Genomic DNA, 21,365 nt, shown 5'->3' with positions numbered 1-21,365 from the left:
AAGATACATACGAACATATCCTTTACTTGTTAGAGACATACGAACTGCATCATCAGAAAGCACTGTTGAGAGATGCTAGAAACATTTTTAGTGAAATCAAAATTTTTGTGGACACAAGATTAGGTTTTGGCAAACATTTAGTTAAGTTTAGGACACTATCCAAGGTAGTAGTTGCTGTCGTAAACTTGTATGCAAAAGTAAAAAAAATGCCATTTGACTTTAAAACAGCTACGGCACTGGTGCAACCCTATGATGGTTCACCAGGTGGCTTGGAGGCATTCTTAGATGCATCAAACCTGCTGTTAGACTTAACCGAGGCAGCAAATGCAGAAGTTGCTGCTAAATTCCTTAAAACGAGGCTTACAGGAAAGGCTCGTATTGGGCTTTCTAACGATGCCAATACAATTACCCTAATTATCCAAGACGTTAAAGATAGATGTCAGGATAGAACAACACCGGACAGTATCATCGCAAAACTCAAAGCGACTAAACTGAAAAATACCTCTCAGAATTTTTGCGAAGAAGTTGAAAATCTCACAATTCAACTTAAAAATTATATAGTATATTACCAGTAAAATTCCTGCAGAAGTTGCTACAAGAATGGCAACCAAAGTCGGGGTGGATACTCTTATTAATGGTGTAACAGATAATGCCACCAAAATAATATTGAAGGCAAATGAATTCACTTGTATTCAAGCCGCAATACAGAAATTTAACGAAAACACAGGAGGATAATCGTCACAAATATTTACGGTAAATGCTAGAAGAGGAGCCGTAAATAGAGACTTATACAACCCGAATCGTAATAATTACACAAATCATAGTACCTACAGTAGTCGTGGTAACTACACAAACCGTGGAAATTATACAAACCGTTTTAACCAAAATCGTAATAACGGTAACAGAATGCGAAATCAGTTTAATAATACCCCATTCAATCAACGTAGTTACTCTTTTCCTCGTGGACGTGGAAACCATCACGCTTACCATCAACCTAATAACCGATTCAATCATCGAGTGTATTACACACATGAACAAAACCAGCTGATGGGACAGCATGAAATAAACAGACCCCCACACACTCGCAATACGCCACACCCAATGCATACCCAAATTAATCAAGGTCAAGAGCAGCAACTGCCAAATGGCCAGTATCAACAAACAATGACGAACCACCCTTTTGCGGTACCGCTGGGGCAGTTTCCACCATAAACGTAGCTGCCTCTAATTTTGTACATATCAGCACAAATTCAGCAAACAGAGTATATTCATTTTTAGTGGACACTGGAGCTGACATATCAACGTTAAAAATCGGAATTTTAGCAAACCGTCAAACATATAACCCTAATGATAAGTGTACCATAAGAGGAATAACATCAGAAGTCACCTATAGCCTAGGAACTGCTGAAGTTTCATTAAATTTAGATGGTCATGTAGTGCCAAATAGATTTCACGTCGTGCAAGATTCTTTTCCAATACCAACAGACGGTATACTGGGAAGAGATTTTTTTACCACTTACCGTTGTGAAATAAGTTACGAGACATGGATTTTATCTGCATATATCAATAATATACGTTTAGAAGTGCCAATCCATAACAATCTGAGCGGATCCACATGGATACCAGCCAGATCTGAAGTTTTTAGATTAATAAACAATTTGAATACGAAAGAAGATGTTGTCATAAGCTCATCTGAACTTAAACCAGGCGTTTTTTGTGCTAACGCAATTGTAAATAGTAGGGCGCCGTATGCCAAAATTATAAACACTAATGACTACGCTGTAAAAATTAAAAATCCTAAATATAAATTTACAAAACTTAATAATTATTACGAAGCAAAAATCGATAAAAATATTAATGCTAATAGACTAAAAAAACTCCATTTAGAAATAAATTTAGCAAATATACCACATTATGCCAAGCACCCTTTACAACAGTTATGTGAAGAGTATAATGATATATTTAGCTTAAAAGATGATTTGTTAACATGCAATAATTTCTACACACAGAACATAAATTTAGCAGATAAGTCGCCGGTATATATTAAAAACTACCGAAATGCGCAATGCCATAGAGAAGAAATCTGTCGTCAAGTTGATGATCTAATTGCAAATGATATAATTGAACCTTCAGTATCGAGCTACAATTCGCCGATACTACTTGTTCCCAAGAAATCGACTAACTCTGAGAAAAAATGGAGGCTAGTCGTAGATTTTCGGCAATTGAACAAAAAATTGCTAGCAGACAAATTTCCCCTGCCGAGGATTGATGATATTCTCGACCAGCTCGGCAGAGCAAAATATTTTTCCACATTAGATCTCATGTCTGGTTTTCATCAGATCGAAGTCGAAGAAAATTCAAGAGAGTTTACAGCGTTCTCTCTACAGGAGCGCGGACATTTCCAATACAAACGATTGCCGTTTGGGCTCAACATCAGTCCAAACAGCTTTCAACGAATGATGTCCATTGCACTCAGTGGATTGTGCATTTTTATATATTGATGACGTAATTGTCGTAGGTTGTTCAGTTGAACACCATCTGGAAAATTTAAGAAAAGTGTTTGAATGTTTTAGACAACGAAATCTAAAGCTTAATCCTGCGAAGTGTAATTTCTTTAAGTCAGAAGTGACATTTTTAGGACACAAAATAACAGACAAAGGTATCTTACCCGATACTTCTAAGTTTGACGCAATAAAAAATTACCCAAAACCACAAAACGTTGATGAAGTTCGAAGTTTTGTGGCAATGTGTAATTATTACAGGAGATTCATTCCAAATTTCGCAAATATTTGTTGCTGTTTGAATAAATTATTAAGGAAAAATACCGTTTTTACTTGGACAGAAGAGTGCCAGTCGGCATTCGAAAAATTGAAAAGCATGTTACTTTCACCCAGAATATTGCAATATCCGGATTTTCAAAAAACGTTCATCTTGACAACAGATGCGTCAGATTTTGCATGTGGCGCAGTCTTATCACAAATACATGGAGACAATGATCTACCTGTTTCTTTCGCCAGTCGCGCGTTTACAAAAGGCGAAGCAAACAAGCACATCATTGAGAAGGAATTAGCCGCTATACATTGGGCGGTTATGCATTATCGACCCTATCTATTAGGTCGTAAATTTTTAGTGCGTACCGACCATCGACCGTTAGTGTACCTTTTTGGAATGAAGAACCCCTCTTCAAAGATGATACGAATGAGAATTGATCTCGAAGAATTCGACTTTGAAATTGAGTTTGTTCCAGTGAAGAGTAACGTCGTGGCCGACGCTTTATCTAGAATTAATATAACATCTAACGAATTAAAGACAATGAATATTTTACAAGTACAGACAAGGTCAATGCTACGCAAACCATGTCTAGTCAAAGATAATAATCTCAGCAGATTACCGGAGCCTGATCAACTTCACGTGTATGGGTGTATGAAGCAACTAACAACGAAGAGGTATATAAGCTCAGAAAGATAGAATTTTCTTCAATTCAAAATAAAAATAAACCAATGATGGCACTAAACATTCTAGAGAAAAATTACAAAACGAGACTAACTCTAGCGTTAGGCCTCAAAATCAACAAAAGCGAATTGGGAAAAATATTTAAAATGATAGAAAAGGTTACCCTCCAATATAAGACACCAAAGGAAACTGAAAGAGAGTGTATCGCTATTTCGACTAGCGATGCCATATTTAATTACATAAATATTAAGGATTTCAAAGCGATTGGAAATCAAACGCTGAAAATTATAACTATTCTCATTTACCATCCACCAAAAGTAATAACTGATCCTAATGAAATACAAGCTATATTACGACAACACCATAATACACCAATCGGAGGCCATGTTGGAATAAACCGGTTGTACAAAAAACTTAAAAACACTTATATTTGGAACAACATGAAATACAAAGTAACCAAATTTGTTAAATCATGCGAAACATGTAAAAGAAACAAACATTTCTCAACAGTACAAACAAAAATGATGAAAACTTCAACCTCACTTAAAGCTTTCGACATAATTGCAATAGATACAGTAGGACCATTTACAATGAGCAACAAAGGAAACAGATACGCAGTAACCATACAATGCGATTTGAGCAAGTATGTAATAGCAATACCTATTCCCGATAAATCCGCAGATACAATAGCCAGAGCAGTAGTAGAAGGATGTATCTTAGTATATGGACCAATGAAAGCAATCAGAACTGATCAAGGGACAGAGTATAAAGGCATATTTGATTCCGTTTGTAAACTTTTGAATATTGATCATACCTTAGCTACCGCTTATCACCCACAAACTCTAGGAGCGTTGGAAAGGAATCACAGATGTTTGAATGAATATCTGAGAATCTTTGTCAACGAGTTAAAGAATAATTGGGATGAATGGTTACAATATTACTGTTACAGTTACAATACAACGCCTAATATAAACCATAATTATACCCCTTTTGAAATAGTATTCGGAAAGTCAGTTAACCAATTTGATCAAATAAACTTAAATCAAGTAGATCCAGTATACAACCATGAGTTATATGTGAATGAACTTCGATATAAATTACAAATGATACATAATCACGTATTCAAAAATATAGAAAAAGTCAAGCATTCAAGAACAAATGAAGCAAACAAAACAATAACACCAACAACAATAAACGTTGGAGACAAAGTATATTTAAAATTAGAAGGAAGAAAAAAATTGGATATTGTTAATGACGGACCATATACTGTAATAGAGTTGGATAACGCTAATGCCACGATAAAACACAAAATCAATATGAATATTTTGAAAGTACACAAATCTAGATTAATCAAACATATACATTGTTAACTAAATTTTAGTAAAGACGAAGCGAGCGACATTGTTTAAATTACTCTGAATGGCTACCCCATTCTTCTTAAGGAGGGAGGTGTCGTGTTACGATGTTGTAATATGATACATCACAAATTACCACACAGATCTTTTCATAAATCATCATAATAAAGGAAACATTTCTATTTCCATATCCCACTCATTTAACATAGATAGAAACTGCCAAAATTCATGACCTACTGAGAAACTGCTCAGTCAACTTCGAAACAGTAAAACCTTTTCCTTTTCCTTGTTTACCAACCTACTTTAACTGCTACGATATGCGCGCAATAAGTCTTGCGCATATGCACAGCAAATGTTTTGGCAATAAACCTACCACGCCGCTTCGCTTTTTTTAAGGTTTATATTTTACATTCTTTCGGCCTATCCAAATACCAAATAAGAACCTTCCTGATCCGAACCTGCAAATTGAATAAAGAGTCTATTCGTACATGTCAACCGAGAAGCATCTTGAATAATCCGAAGTCCGTATGCCACAGTGGTTACATTCAATTATTCCTAATGTTTCTTCGAGAGCGTGGTTTAAAGGCTTGGGCTTAAGTCGTGACTTCATTCGCGTGATGAGTAGACTTATGTCCAACCACTACTCGCTAGATGCTCATCTCAATAGAATAAACCTCGTGGACAGCAACATCTGTCGGTGTGGAAACGGTTACGATGACATCGAACACGCAGTTTGGCAATGTACGGATAATGACGCCGCCAGAGAGCGACTTTTGAGTACCCTCGAGGCCCAAGGAAGACAACCCTATGTTCATATCAGAGACGTGTTGACAACCCGTGATCTCTGATATATGCAGTCCGTTTATGTTTTTCTTCAAATGTCTAGTATAAGAAATCAATTCCTTTTGTCTTTTGTCTCTATTTATTAGTTTTTGTTTGTCTTGTCCCCCCGTCTCGATGAGTCTCATCGTCGCCCACTGGTCACCCACCATAGCCGGTCGAACTCCGGACGAAGCTAGAACAGCACTACCGTTCATACTGGCGACAACGCTCTTATGGGACAACGAAACCCTAGCCCAAGCTCCTCCCCTGATCCTATCCTTCGAAAATCTACCCTTCTAACCTCGAGTAAGCCGCGAGTAATCGGCCCAACTCCTACTAGACATAGAATTAAGTGAATTTTGTTACACACAGTGAACAGTGAATTATCGGCTCCATAAAGCTAACGCGATTGAGCCTTCCAAATAAACGAACTAGATAAAAATAAAAAACGTACGACAAGCAACCAAAAACGTGCCGCCATTGTGGCCGAGCAGCACATCCCAAACAGAAATGTTTGGATGTAGCCACATCGAACAATAGCACCGCTCCAGCAGCTCCACCAACCGAGGGGGTATTCAGTCTCGCTGATTTCCCGTCGATTGATATCGAACAAAACCAGCCAACGACATCGGGTCAATCATCTCCTGCTTTCACCGGGTTCTCAGCAGAAGAACAACAGCGAAACACCGACAATCAAACCGAGGATCATCACACTTCAAGCAACGACGAAAACTCTAGCACCAGCTCATCAAACGCAACAAAGGATTTCATTGAAAATACCAACAAACGCCGGCTGTCGAAACACAAGGAGAACGAAAAAAAGAAAGTTCGTGCTGATCAGTGCACCCAGAAGACTGGTCAGCAAACAGATCGTTTAGATGAAAATAATACAACTTATCAAATATGGGATAGTACGTTTTATTTGAAAAATAAAAGCGGGAAGGGATCTAATTGTTAATAATGGTCATCGGCCCAAGCAATGGGGGCCTTATAAATAAACACAATAAAAAAAAAACTTCAACATAACTTAAAATTTTAACTTAACTTTAACATTACTTTAACTTAACTTTTACTTACTTTTCACTTAACTTTATCTTAACCTTAACTTTAACATAACTTTACATTTACTTTAACATTACTTTAACTTAACCTTGACTTTAACATAACATTAACTTAACTTTAACATACCTGACACGTAATTTTAACATAACTTTAACATAAATTTAACATAACTTTAACTTAATTTTAACGTAACTCTAACTTGAACTTAATTTTAACATATCTTTAACTGTAGCTTGATTTTAACATAACTTTACTTTTACTTTTACTTAATTTTAACTTAACGTTAACATAACTTTAACATTATTTTAACATAACTTGAACGTTACTTTAACATAGCTTTAGCTTAACTTTAATTTTAACTATAATATAATTTAACTATAACTTAACTTAAACTAGACTTTAACATAACTTTAACGTAACTTTAACTTAACTTTAACACAAATCCCACAAATAGTTTGGATGATACTCCGAACACGTCGTTAAGCTCTTTCTTATGGTTATTTTTATTAGAGTACTCACCAGGACATTGATTTTTTCATGGAAAAATCCAGCTCCAGGTTGCTATCAGCGATCTCAATATCTGAAAGTTTAAATGGGAGAAATTAAACATCACAACAACATAATGTAGCTTAAAGAAACTTACCAAAAAGTCCCTCCCCTTGACTAGTTTTTGCACCTTGCTGTTGGGCGGGCTTAATTTCATACTTTATAGAAGAGTGTTGGAGACGGTAGGTTTATGGCCGGCGTTGCTGGCTCAGACCGCGATAGAATGGCGTCATTGGCAAGCAATGGGGATTACTAAGCTTCCCCTCTCTGATAAACCACTGCATGAGAGAACCAAAGATCTAGTCTAGCAGTGATTGTATCACACTTGTTACTCCTTTGATTGATAGCCGCGTCGTAGTACGCTTACCTATAAGCACTGACGTTGGGTGTGATACTGGCGGGTTTTGCCGCAAATCACTCTTATTTTATTTATTTTTTTACCCAGATCGATTTATGTGGGTTTGCAAGGGAACTATACTATTGAAATATTTCAGAAAGTGTCCATCGGTGCTCCTTCTATTTGCGTAACAAGCTTTCATTGAAGTATTACTCAGAAAACAATGTTAAACATCATTTTTGTACATGGTATGTATTGTAACTAATCTTATATGTGCTTCATTTTGATTTGGGATAAGTGTTTGAACTATGGCTCGGGATTTCCACAGTGACGTGCTTCTATTGTGACATACCCATACGTATTTTTGTGGTGCGACATAGTGGAAGCGTGTGAGCATAGTTGGAGCATATACCCTATATAATTTAAAAATCAGCTAGGAAACTAACTTCAAAATTAAGCATTTTAGTCACATGAAGCTGTTACCTGGGTCGAACTAAGATATAATAAATAGGTATAGGTAAAAAAAAAGTACTTGAAACACGTTTAATTTTAGATTACAAGCACAAGTGCAGGTACTTAATAAAGCATGGATTATGATGAGTGTACCCCATTAGGCATAAATACGTTAGGCATACGGACGTTAGGCATACGGACGTTAGGCATACGGACGTTAGGCATAATGGACGTTAGGCATAAAGTCATTAGGCATAATGGACGTTAGGCATAATATACGTTAGGCATAATGGACGTTAGGCATAAAATACCTTGCTGCTGTGCAACTCTAGAAACCTGCTTAACCTGTAAACCTGTAAACAATGCTTAAATTAGGCTTAGCGTTGAATAAAAAATGATACAAGTTAAACAAACATAGTTTATTTAATAAGCACAGTTTGGAATCCATTATTTATCATATCATAAGTGACGTATATACATATTTACTTAGATCCATGATTAGTAGCGATAGTGGTTAAGTAATCTTACAATGGAAACTCAGCTTAGTTTTGAACTATATCTTGAAATCAATCGCATCTAGAAATAAAAAAAATCACACACTTGTTGTAATATATTCTTACACACATATTGCAAAAGTCAAAGAAGAAAAGGTTTTCCTCAAAGAACAGCTCATGAAACAAAGAATGGTGAATTCTGTGATTTTTCATTCAATAACAAAAAAACAGCCAAGGTTGAATAAAATATGATGCCAAAGAACAGCTCATGAAATCAAGAATGGTTAATTCTGTGGTTTTTCATTCAATAACAAAAAAACATACCTGCTGCTTCCAGGATTTCCTGCCATACCTTTCGATACAACGATTCTGATTTTGTTGTCATCAGAATGAAAACTAGCGGAACCGTCTGCTGATGTGAGGGAGCGATACTTCCATGAACAGTGACGAGTTGCCGAAACAAACAAGGAACTGTGGCAAACGTACCATCTGTAACCCAATACTTTGCCTGTCCAAGACGTCGTTCATGAGTTCCAAAAATTAAGGCTCTTTCATTATTGTCACCAAAGTCAGCAATCAATAGACGGTCTCCATTATTATCCTTCTGGAATTCATCCGGTAGATTATGCCTAACGTCCATTATGCCTAACGTCCTTTATGCCCAACGTCCATTATGCCTATCGTACATTATGCCTAACGTCCGTATGCCTAACGTACGTATGCCTAACGTCCGTATGCCTAACGACCGTATGTCTAACGTCGTGCACCCGATTATGATTGATTAGGTGAATTAGAGATTTTAATTATTTATTCATTATAAATTCATTATAATTATCATTAGCATCATAATCATCAAATGAACTTAAATAAGAAACTTCAGAAAGTCTAATGACATAAAGTAGATTAACAAAAGAATTAAGATGCGGGGGGTCCGCTTAGAGAGGCAACTAACCTTTAAAGTTGTAGAATAAAGCTTCTTATTTAGTCTTGAACTTTAATAAGAAAACGCAAGCAGATTAACAAGGAGAGGAATAGTTTATCAAATAAGTACAAGTAGAGGTATGTGACAATTAATTACTTATAAACTTTTGGAGGTATTGATTTCCCCTGAGTTTGTTGTACTCGATTACTATATTATTCTCTCAATACGCAAAATCTCTTATATATACGGTTAAAGCATTTGAGTTAACTTATTTCTTAGTGTTCAAGTACCTACATTTGTAAACAGCAGTCAATGTTAATCTATGAACTAAACCCTACGTAAAATCGATCTTTCCTTATGTGGTATTGATGCATGTTTAACTTTTCGCGGCTGTCGGTATCAACGCGCCTACGTCTACGGAGCTTACGCAGAAGTGATTCGCAATGCCGTAGAGCTCACCAAAAGTTTTTTGAGCTTCTGCAGTATAGAATTTGTTCGGTACGGTCGCGAAATCTTGAAATGATTGATGATATAATTAAAATAACTTAATTGAAACAAAGCTCAACAATAAAATAAGTAGAATATTTAGGGAGGAAACCAAAATTAATCAACTTGCCAACGTAGGCTATCACATTTATTTTGGTGGCACTCTTTAAGTGATAATAAGCTGTTTTTTCTCTACGGTTGTTTCGCGTGGCGTTCACAACTACCGCGATTTTCGTATCTTACGTAATTTAGATGCTTAGCTCTAAATGGTTTTACTGACTCGAGGTCGTTCCTTAAGCGGTGTTGGTACAGGTTAAACCTTTGCCGACTGTCGGATTCAACACGCCTACGTCTACGGAGCTTACGCAGAAGTGATACGCAATTCGGTAGACCTTGTCAAACCTTTTTGAGCTTATGTAGTATAGAATTTGATCAGTATGGTCGCGAAATCTTGAAATGATTGATACGTGCGGTAAAATAACTTAATTGAAACAAAGCTCAACAATAAAATAAGTAGAATATCTAGGAAGGAAACCAAAATTAATCAACCTGCCAACAAAGGCTATCACATTTATTTTGGTGGCACTCTTTAAATGATAATAAGCCTTTTTTTCTCGCTTCGGTTGTCTCGCACGGCTTTCTGAATTCGCGTGGTTTTCGTAACTTACATAATTTAGATATTTCGTTCGAAACGGATTTACTTATTCAATCGGTTTACTACGCGGATGTATCTACGCGCACTCGTCACAGCATTTGTTCTATAACTATCTTGAAACAATACACACGGAATCCAGTGTTCAAGCGGCCAACATAGGCTAGTCCTTCTGCTGTATTGTCAAAAATAAAAGCAAAATTTATTCAAATGGGTCAAGTGTTGAAAACTAAGCTGTCACGCAGCTCCAGCTTGATACCCAATAAAAAAAGAAAAGAAAAGAAACTTACCAAAAAGTGAAACATCACTAGACTATTCATGATACTCTGGAACTGCGAGGGAAGCTGGAATCGAATCCGGATGAACTTAGCCATCCGATGGCCACCAAACACATCCAGGCTTGCTTCTACTCACTTGCTATAAAAATGATTATCGGAATTTTGAAATTATTAGGTATTATAATTATATTTTGTTCTTGCTAGATACAAGAAGAGGTTGAAAGGCAAGTGTTTGACACTTAAAACCTGTCAATTTCGCTTTCAGAGTGTCACAATCAGCAATTCTATGATTCGTGAGCGTTCACTTAGAGTGAGCGCTCGCGAGACGTAAAATCGCTGATTGTGACTATCTGCAAGCGAATTAGACAGGTTTTATGTGTGACACTTGCATTTTAATATCTTTTTGTATCTAACATGTTATCAATTATTTCAAAATTCCGAAAATCATTTTTTTACAGCAAGTGAGTGGAAGCAAGCCTGGTTGACATGACTGATTCTCAAAAATTTGGTTACCACATTTTAAGATTCAGTCACTATTGGAAAGATATGACCATAGGGTAACTCTAAGTCCAGAAGGTCCCGAAGAAACTTGCTCACCAGCTCTGGTACTTCGGTTCCAAGCTAATCAATGCACCCCTCGAAACATAGGAAAATCCACGAACCCCTCGTTTTATCTAGTACTACAATTTCGACTTGAATGGGGTACTCCTATAGATGTACTTGGGACCAATAGGCTAGTCAAGTAGTGAGCAAATTTAAAACCGTTAGTTTCCATTGGTTGAATATGTGCTATCAAATGGAACAGACAGGGAACCAATTGGACTTGTGGTTGGCTAGTCGGAACTAGAAAATCTGTTAGAGATAGGAAAATGGTCCATTTCTGAAAGTAGAAACTTGAGTTTTTAAATTAGCTACAATCATGAGCTTAGAAAAATTATACCATGGCTAGTCGGAACTAGAAAATCTGTTAGAGATGGGAAAATGGTCCATTCCTGAAAGTAGAAACTTGAGTTTCTAAATTAGCTACAATCATGAGCTTAGAAAAAATATACCATGGCCGAAAAACGGTATTCTGGATATCAGGAATCACCTGGAAAATGGTTAATTCCTGAAAGTTTGGAGTTTGGCGATTTTTTTTTCTAAATTGCATGGAATCATGAACATAGAGGAAATATGCCATCATCATATCGATTCTGTTGGCGGTGTCCTGAAAACGGTTCACGCTATGTTTAAAGGTGACTTTTATTCAAAGTGAATGTACCTAAAATTTGATTGCACTATATGATAGTTTGGGACCTCTAGTTTCATAATCTATAAGATTTAAAATATTTCATCGGTAAAAATTGTTTTTTGTTTCATTTTTTATGTTTTTTAACGCACAAAAACGCTTTAAAAAAGCAGTTTTTTCCTCTAGATTTAAGAAAAATTTACGTGTAAAAGCATATGTGTTGGTTTATTCCTTTAAATTCCGTTATAGGTAATCTTTTGACAGATACGCGTATTTCGTCTACTACTTGCAGACTTCATCAGTGCCAAGTACTCAACACCACTGAAGAATCCATCTTTTATCTACGAATTAAATACTAATCAATAGGTACTAAAAATCAGCAGGTATCCTCTGCCATGTCACAATTTACCTAAACATGTACTTAAATTTAGTCTCCAACAGGTAGATGCATGCTACGATGTGTGGTTTTAGGTAGCGAAATCTCTTATGTATGCGGTTAAAGCATTTGAGTTAACTTATTTCTTAGTGTTCAAGTACTTACATTTGTAAACAGCAGTCAATGTTAATATATGAACTAAACCCTACGTAAAATCGATCTTTCCTTATGTGTTATTGATGCATGTTTAAGTTTTCGCGGCTGGCGGAATCAACGCGCCTACGTCTATGGAGTTTACGCAGAAGTTATTCGCAATGCGATAGAGCTCACCAAAAGTTTTTTTTTGAGCTTCTGTAGTATAGAATTTGTCCGGTACGGTCGCGAAATATTGAAATGATTGATCCGTGCGGTAAAATAACTAAATAGAAAAAAAAAACTCAACAGTGAAATAAGTAGAATATTTAGGGAGGAATCCAAAATTAATCAACTTGTCAACGTATGCTATCACATTTATTTTGGTTGCACTCTTTAAGTGATAATAAGCTGTTTTTTCTCTACGGTTGTTTCGCGTGGCGTTCACAATTTGCGCGATTTTCGTATCTTACGTAATTTAGATGTCTAAACGGTTTGACTGACTCGAGGTCGTTCCTTAATCGGTGTTGGTACAGGTTAAACCTTTGCCGACTGTCGGATTCAACGCGCCTACGTCTACGGACCTTACGCAGAAGTGATACGCAATTCGGTAGAGCTTGTCAAACGGTTTGAGCTTATGTAGTTGTTGCCGCTGGGTGCACTGCTTCAGGTTGGCGTTCCGCGTTGTCGCCCCAGCTAAACTCCGATGACGGCTGTCAACGGTCAGCTGAACGTATGACAGGTGACAGTAAGGAAAGAAGGGGACAAACTACTTCCGACGAGGAACAACAGAACGGATAGCAAAGCAACAAGCAAAATAGAAGCTACTCCAGCGAACATTTTTTATTCTAAAATTTATTAATACCTAAGCGATTCAATTTTTTACTAGTAGTGAAGTTTGCCTAGTTAAAAGCACATACAGAAACATTTCTAAACAAGTAACAAACATAGATTTCAAGCATATCATTTGTACACATAGAACACCTTTAAAGCTGCACTAAATCGAAAAGATTTGTTTATGTGCTGCTCAAAACCCGGTGTCCGAAACGTATAATTTTTCATTCTGCCTGCCGTAACAAATCTTTAAAATTTACGTTATGAGTGCGGGTCGTACCGGTGCGAATGAATCCACGCTCACGCTGGACATGGATAAGACGGGAGGCTACGTGAACTGCTCGCGCCCCGTTTCTTTCGATAATTTTGTGCAGTGTGACCAGTGCGATAGCTGGTGGCACATGCGTTGCGCAGGAGTGACGGGGTCGGTAGCCGAAAGACCATGGACTTGCCGCAATTGTCTGCCAACGAGTATCAACTCGAAGTCCACCAATAAGTCGGCCCGAATTGCCCTGAGATTGCAGAAGCTAGAGGAGGAGCGCGCAATTCAGCAGCGCGCAATGGAAGCGGAGAAAAGGGCCATCGAAATGGAGAAAAAGCTTATGCAGGAGAAGTATACTCTGCTGGAGGAGCAACTGGAGGAAGACAATGACAATATGAGCAACCGCAGCTGGGTGAGTCGACGAGCAAGCTTGCAACGAGTGATGCAATGGGTGGATCACCAACCATCTAATGTTGCGCTAGAAGAAGAGGCTACGGGAGGTCGAGCAACTAAGAAGTCGGAAAATATGAATCATATGGAGTTGCACCACAATTCGGCGCAGCCGCAGGAAACAACGACATATCGGTCGCAGCTTCAAGGGAGTCAGCAGCGGTATACAGGCGCGATTCCCAAAACGGTTCCGAAGCGACAGGTCAACGATCACGTTACACAAACCGTAGGTAACATTACCCAACCCTCGCCCCCCGTAATGCCAACAGGTAAGCCACCAATTAATCCCACTATGAAACCAACATGTTCCGCTCAACCGAACTACAGTTCTTATCAAGATCTGCTAGCAAAATTGGGGTCAATTAGTCCGCTACTAAATTAAACAAGTTCGGCATGACCTATTGGGACGGAGCCTATTCTTCCAGGCCATCCCACCCCTACGGTTCCTCTCTCCACACCCGAATCTGGTCCTTCCCCCTCGCAGTTAGCCACCCGACAAGTAATGGCTCGCGACTTACCCACATTTTCCGGTAATCCCGCGGATTAGCCAATATTCATAAGCAGCTTTAACAATACTACGCTGGCTTGTGAATACAACAGTGCTGAGAATCTCGCTCGTCTCCAGCGCTGTTTGAAAGGCCACGCATACGAATCTGTCAAAAGCCGGTTACTGCTTCCCGAATCTGTTCCACAAGTAATCGATACCGTACGTCTGTTGTACGGAAGGCCCGAATTATTGATAAGTGCTTTGCTACAGAAGGTGCGGAGTGTTGCGGCGCCAAAAGCGGAGAAATTGGAGACCATCATCGACTTTGGAATGGCAGTACGCTGCCTGTGCGACCATTTGGAAGCGGCCGGACTACTAGAGCACCTTTCTAATCCAACCTTGCTGATGGAATTGGTGGAAAAACTATCGTCACACACCAAGATGCAAAGGGCGGAACATATGCAGCGGCACCCGGTTATCAATCTTAAAAACCTTCGGCGATTTCATGCACGGAGTGGTTACAGCGGTTAGCAGAGTAACAATATATGTTGGTGGGAGCAGCAGTGGCCAGCAGAAGCACAAAGTAGCAGTCAACAGTCACCTTAGCGGAGCAGAACCCATCTGTGAGTCAGCGAGCCAGAAGGAGCGTGTATGTGTTTGCTGTAAGAAATTTGGTCATCGTATAGCAGAGTGCCCGGTGTTCAAGTCGTATAACGTGAACGATCGATGGAAGCTCGCACAAACAAACGGTCTATGCTGGAGTTGTCTCAACGCACACGGTAGGAGGAGTTGCAGAAGTGCAACACAATGCATGATCGAAGGATGTCAATTCCGGCACCATCCACTGCTGCATTCAAACCGTTCGAGCGGTCAGCCTACGCCAAGGCTATCAACGGTGCAGAATCACACTCATCGACAATATAAACAAACTCTACTATTTCGTATTGATCCTGTCATCACCTCAGGACCCCGAGCGTCCATCGAAACGTTCGCCTTCCTGGACGACGGGTCAGATCTATCGCTGATTGAGAGCAGCCTGGTGGAGCAGCTCGGTATCGATGGATGGACGAAACCGTTGTGCCTCAAGTGGACAGGGAACGTTGCCAGAGTCGAGTTGGAGTCGAAACATGTTCGAGTTTCGATTAGAGGGGCGAACAGTCAGAAACAGTTCACCCTCAATGACATTCGTACTGTGAAGGAGCTGACTTTGCCGGATCAGAGCCTTAACTACAATGATCTTGCGCAACGTTACCGTTATCTTCAGGGTATGCCAATTGTCAGCTACGAGAAGGCTGTTCCCGCCTGTTAATTGGCGTAAATAACGTGAACCTTACGGTACCACTGCAAGTGAAAGAAGGCAAGAAAGGCGAGCCTATCGTGGTGGCACTCTTTAAATGATAATAAGCATTTTTTTTTCGCTTCGGTTAACTCGCACGGCTTTCGGAATTCGCGCGGTTTTCGTAACTTACATAATTTAGATATTTTGTTCGAAACGGATTTACTTATTTAATCGGTTTACTACGCTGATGAATCTACGCGCACACGTCACAGCATTTTTTCTATAACTATCTTGAAACAATACACACGGAATCCAGTGTTCAAGTGGCCAACATAGGCTAGTCCTTCTGCTGTATTGTCAAAGATAGAAGCAAAATTTATTCAAATGGGTCAAGTCTTGAAAACTACCCATTAAAAAAATCAAAGGTTGCAGAACATATATTTACAAAGGGGCACAATTTGACAAAGGATAACATTAATATCCTGCGGAATGTATCTTCGCCTTGGAAACTAGAAGTAGCAGAAAGTTTAGAAATATTTAAACATAATCCATCAACATTGCTTAATAGAGATCAAGGAAACGGATACACGAGACTCTTTAGCATGCTACCTAAAACCACACATCATAACATACATCTACCTGTTGGAGACTAAATTTAGGTACATGTTTAGGTAAATTGTGACATGGCAGTGGATACCTGCTGATTTTTAGTACCCATTGATTAGTATTTAACTCGTAGATAAAAGATGGATTCTTCAGTGGTGCTGAGTACTTGGCACGGAATTTAAAGGAAATAAACCAACATACTACAAAGCTCTTCATAAAAGGATTCCGTTAAGAGGTTTGACAAATTTTAAAGAGTGTTAAAACATTTTTACTGTCAGTTGACAACTAAGCCCCGTGCGTGAAAGACGTGTTTCTTTTATCCGTCTCGTTATCAGGTTACAAGCTAATGAGTTTTCTATCAGATGGGTGCTAAACGTGAGAACACCTTGGTAGTAGACTTTAGGGTGCTGCCGAAGCGACCAGATGCATCTGCCGTACAGAAATTCATGTACGGTGAGTTGAAACTGGACATAGCGGATGCCTTAAACATCCAGTTTCACAATGTTAGAAACTGTGTCTACGTCGAGATGGTAGATGCAGCAACAGCCAAGCGCTACTTTGCATCACATCATCTACAACACACTATGCAGTGCGAGAAAAAAGCTTACAAAATTCCCGTGTTCGTGGAAGACGAAGCCGTTAACGTGAGAATCCATGATCTCCCTCCGAAAACACCTAACACGGTGATTATAGAAAGTATGCGACCATACGGTACTATTCTTTTCATCAGCAGAGAAATGTGGAAGAATTATTTTCCCGGCATCTACAATGGAGTACGTGTAGTACGGATGAAACTCAAACAACTCATCCCTTCCTATCTGACGATCGATGGTGAGACAACATTGATTACATATCGCAATCAAGCAAACACCTGGAGGTTCTGTGGACAAAAGGCTCATCCCCGACAAAAGTGTAAAAGCTCTATATCACGCATTACTGTCAATGACCCTACAGACGCAGGAAAGGTCACAAACGATGAAAACAGCGAACAAACATTACTCGATACCAATCAAACCCAATCTACAATAGGCGAAACCAGCAAAAACACCCAGCACCAACACTCCGATGGAAACAATTGCGTACAAGAATCGACGGATAGTGAATCGGATGAATTTCTAACCGTCACCAACAAACGAAGGCTGTCAACGAAACAAAAACACAACAATGCGAAACGATATGTTACGAACCAGGGTTGCCGGAATGATGAATCAGCAGGAAATGAAAATTCGATGAAAGAAAAAGAAGACGAATTGTCAGTTCCGGACTCACCAGTCAAGACGAGGAGCAAAAATAAGCAGCTAGGAAGAAAGTGAAAAAAAAATGAATTTGAATTAACTGTATTTTCATATATTATTTTTCAGAGACGAACCAGCCTACGGCTGAAAGTCTCTTTAGTAAAGAAATCAAATCAAATTTTTACTGTGTCATGGCAAAAAGTTGGATTAAAAAAACCGGAAAAATCAACAATTTTTTCCAATCTTTACGGGTTCTCACTATGTGGTCCTTTGAAAAATCATGGACAATAACATGTTTGAAGGCCACACCTTCAAAGCAGATAACTATTAGATTACAATTATTGACATACAATCATAACGGGTGTTCAATAAAAATTAAGAATTGTTTCAATCATATAGCTACACACTTAGATTTTTTCGCCGAGATGGGCACCACCGAGCAGCTCGGGATTTTATTTTGCTGGATCTCAGTGAAAAACTTGCCGAGATTCAGCTAACAAACGGAAGTTTTGCCGAGATCTGCTGATGTGAGGGAGCGATACTTCCATGAACAGTGACGAGTTGCCGAAACAAACAAGGAACTGTGGCAAACGTACCATCTGTAACCCAATACTTTGCCTGTCCAAGACGTCGTTCATGAGTTCCAAAAATTAAGGCTCTTTCATTATTGTCACCAAAGTCAGCAATCAATAGACGGTCTCCATTATTATCCTTCTGGAATTCATCCGGTAGATTATGCCTAACGTCCATTATGCCTAACGTCCTTTATGCCCAACGTCCATTATGCCTATCGTACATTATGCCTAACGTCCGTATGCCTAACGTACGTATGCCTAACGTCCGTATGCCTAACGACCGTATGTCTAACGTCGTGCACCCGATTATGATTGATTAGGTGAATTAGAGATTTTAATTATTTATTCATTATAAATTCATTATAATTATCATTAGCATCATAATCATCAAATGAACTTAAATAAGAAACTTCAGAAAGTCTAATGACATAAAGTAGATTAACAAAAGAATTAAGATGCGGGGGGTCCGCTTAGAGAGGCAACTAACCTTTAAAGTTGTAGAATAAAGCTTCTTATTTAGTCTTGAACTTTAATAAGAAAACGCAAGCAGATTAACAAGGAGAGGAATAGTTTATCAAATAAGTACAAGTAGAGGTATGTGACAATTAATTACTTATCAACTTTTGGAGGTATTGATTTCCCCTGAGTTTGTTGTACTCGATTACTATATTATTCTCTCAATACGCAAAATCTCTTATATATACGGTTAAAGCATTTGAGTTAACTTATTTCTTAGTGTTCAAGTACCTACATTTGTAAACAGCAGTCAATGTTAATCTATGAACTAAACCCTACGTAAAATCGATCTTTCCTTATGTGGTATTGATGCATGTTTAACTTTTCGCGGCTGTCGGTATCAACGCGCCTACGTCTACGGAGCTTACGCAGAAGTGATTCGCAATGCCGTAGAGCTCACCAAAAGTTTTTTGAGCTTCTGCAGTATAGAATTTGTTCGGTACGGTCGCGAAATCTTGAAATGATTGATGATATAATTAAAATAACTTAATTGAAACAAAGCTCAACAATAAAATAAGTAGAATATTTAGGGAGGAAACCAAAATTAATCAACTTGCCAACGTAGGCTATCACATTTATTTTGGTGGCACTCTTTAAGTGATAATAAGCTGTTTTTTCTCTACGGTTGTTTCGCGTGGCGTTCACAACTACCGCGATTTTCGTATCTTACGTAATTTAGATGCTTAGCTCTAAATGGTTTTACTGACTCGAGGTCGTTCCTTAAGCGGTGTTGGTACAGGTTAAACCTTTGCCGACTGTCGGATTCAACACGCCTACGTCTACGGAGCTTACGCAGAAGTGATACGCAATTCGGTAGACCTTGTCAAACCTTTTTGAGCTTATGTAGTATAGAATTTGATCAGTATGGTCGCGAAATCTTGAAATGATTGATACGTGCGGTAAAATAACTTAATTGAAACAAAGCTCAACAATAAAATAAGTAGAATATCTAGGAAGGAAACCAAAATTAATCAACCTGCCAACAAAGGCTATCACATTTATTTTGGTGGCACTCTTTAAATGATAATAAGCCTTTTTTTCTCGCTTCGGTTGTCTCGCACGGCTTTCTGAATTCGCGTGGTTTTCGTAACTTACATAATTTAGATATTTCGTTCGAAACGGATTTACTTATTCAATCGGTTTACTACGCGGATGTATCTACGCGCACTCGTCACAGCATTTGTTCTATAACTATCTTGAAACAATACACACGGAATCCAGTGTTCAAGCGGCCAACATAGGCTAGTCCTTCTGCTGTATTGTCAAAAATAAAAGCAAAATTTATTCAAATGGGTCAAGTGTTGAAAACTAAGCTGTCACGCAGCTCCAGCTTGATACCCAATAAAAAAAGAAAAGAAAAGAAACTTACCAAAAAGTGAAACATCACTAGACTATTCATGATACTCTGGAACTGCGAGGGAAGCTGGAATCGAATCCGGATGAACTTAGCCATCCGATGGCCACCAAACACATCCAGGCTTGCTTCTACTCACTTGCTATAAAAATGATTATCGGAATTTTGAAATTATTAGGTATTATAATTATATTTTGTTCTTGCTAGATACAAGAAGAGGTTGAAAGGCAAGTGTTTGACACTTAAAACCTGTCAATTTCGCTTTCAGAGTGTCACAATCAGCAATTCTATGATTCGTGAGCGTTCACTTAGAGTGAGCGCTCGCGAGACGTAAAATCGCTGATTGTGACTATCTGCAAGCGAATTAGACAGGTTTTATGTGTGACACTTGCATTTTAATATCTTTTTGTATCTAACATGTTATCAATTATTTCAAAATTCCGAAAATCATTTTTTTACAGCAAGTGAGTGGAAGCAAGCCTGGTTGACATGACTGATTCTCAAAAATTTGGTTACCACATTTTAAGATTCAGTCACTATTGGAAAGATATGACCATAGGGTAACTCTAAGTCCAGAAGGTCCCGAAGAAACTTGCTCACCAGCTCAGCTCTGGTACTTCGGTTCCAAGCTAATCAATGCACCCCTCGAAACATAGGAAAATCCACGAACCCCTCGTTTTATCTAGTACTAGAATTTCGACTTGAATGGGGTACTCCTATAGATGTACTTGGGACCAATAGGCTAGTCAAGTAGTGAGCCAATTTAAAACCGTTAGTTTCCATTGGTTGAATATGTGCTATCAAATGGAACAGACAGGGAACCAATTGGACTTGTGGTTGGCTAGTCGGAACTAGAAAATCTGTTAGAGATAGGAAAATGGTCCATTTCTGAAAGTAGAAACTTGAGTTTTTAAATTAGCTACAATCATGAGCTTAGAAAAATTATACCATGGCTAGTCGGAACTAGAAAATCTGTTAGAGATGGGAAAATGGTCCATTCCTGAAAGTAGAAACTTGAGTTTCTAAATTAGCTACAATCATGAGCTTAGAAAAAATATACCATGGCCGAAAAACGGTATTCTGGATATCAGGAATCACCTGGAAAATGGTTAATTCCTGAAAGTTTGGAGTTTGGCGATTTTTTTTTCTAAATTGCATGGAATCATGAACA

General features: G+C 38.4%; 2 protein-coding genes across 2 annotated transcripts in view; both read left to right on the top strand.

The window, feature by feature from the left end:
• The window catches only part of Golgin104 (Golgin 104), a 192,719-nt gene that overhangs the window by 7,181 nt on the left and 164,173 nt on the right, over positions 1-21,365 (top strand). The gene's annotated exons all lie outside the window — the stretch shown is intronic.
• Positions 14,449-17,878, top strand: LOC135701415 (uncharacterized). The gene has a single exon (XM_065222207.1). It carries the CDS (start codon positions 16,877-16,879, stop codon positions 17,825-17,827), a length of 951 nt encoding a protein of 316 aa, XP_065078279.1. The 5' UTR covers positions 14,449-16,876; the 3' UTR covers positions 17,828-17,878.

This window comes from Ochlerotatus camptorhynchus, unplaced genomic scaffold (assembly GCF_037179485.1).
Source record: "Ochlerotatus camptorhynchus isolate MF236.1 unplaced genomic scaffold, CSIRO-AGI_Acam_v1.1 ptg000160l, whole genome shotgun sequence".
Classification (NCBI taxonomy): Eukaryota; Metazoa; Arthropoda; class Insecta; order Diptera; family Culicidae; genus Ochlerotatus; species Ochlerotatus camptorhynchus.
The sequence above is the reverse complement of the archived record's forward strand: the minus strand, read 5'-3'. Positions and strand labels throughout refer to the sequence as shown.

Bases quoted from the DNA above. Each gene is read 5' to 3' on its own strand.
- LOC135701415 (XM_065222207.1), top strand. From the start codon at position 16,877: ATGGGTGCTAAACGTGAGAACACCTTGGTAGTAGACTTTAGGGTGCTG.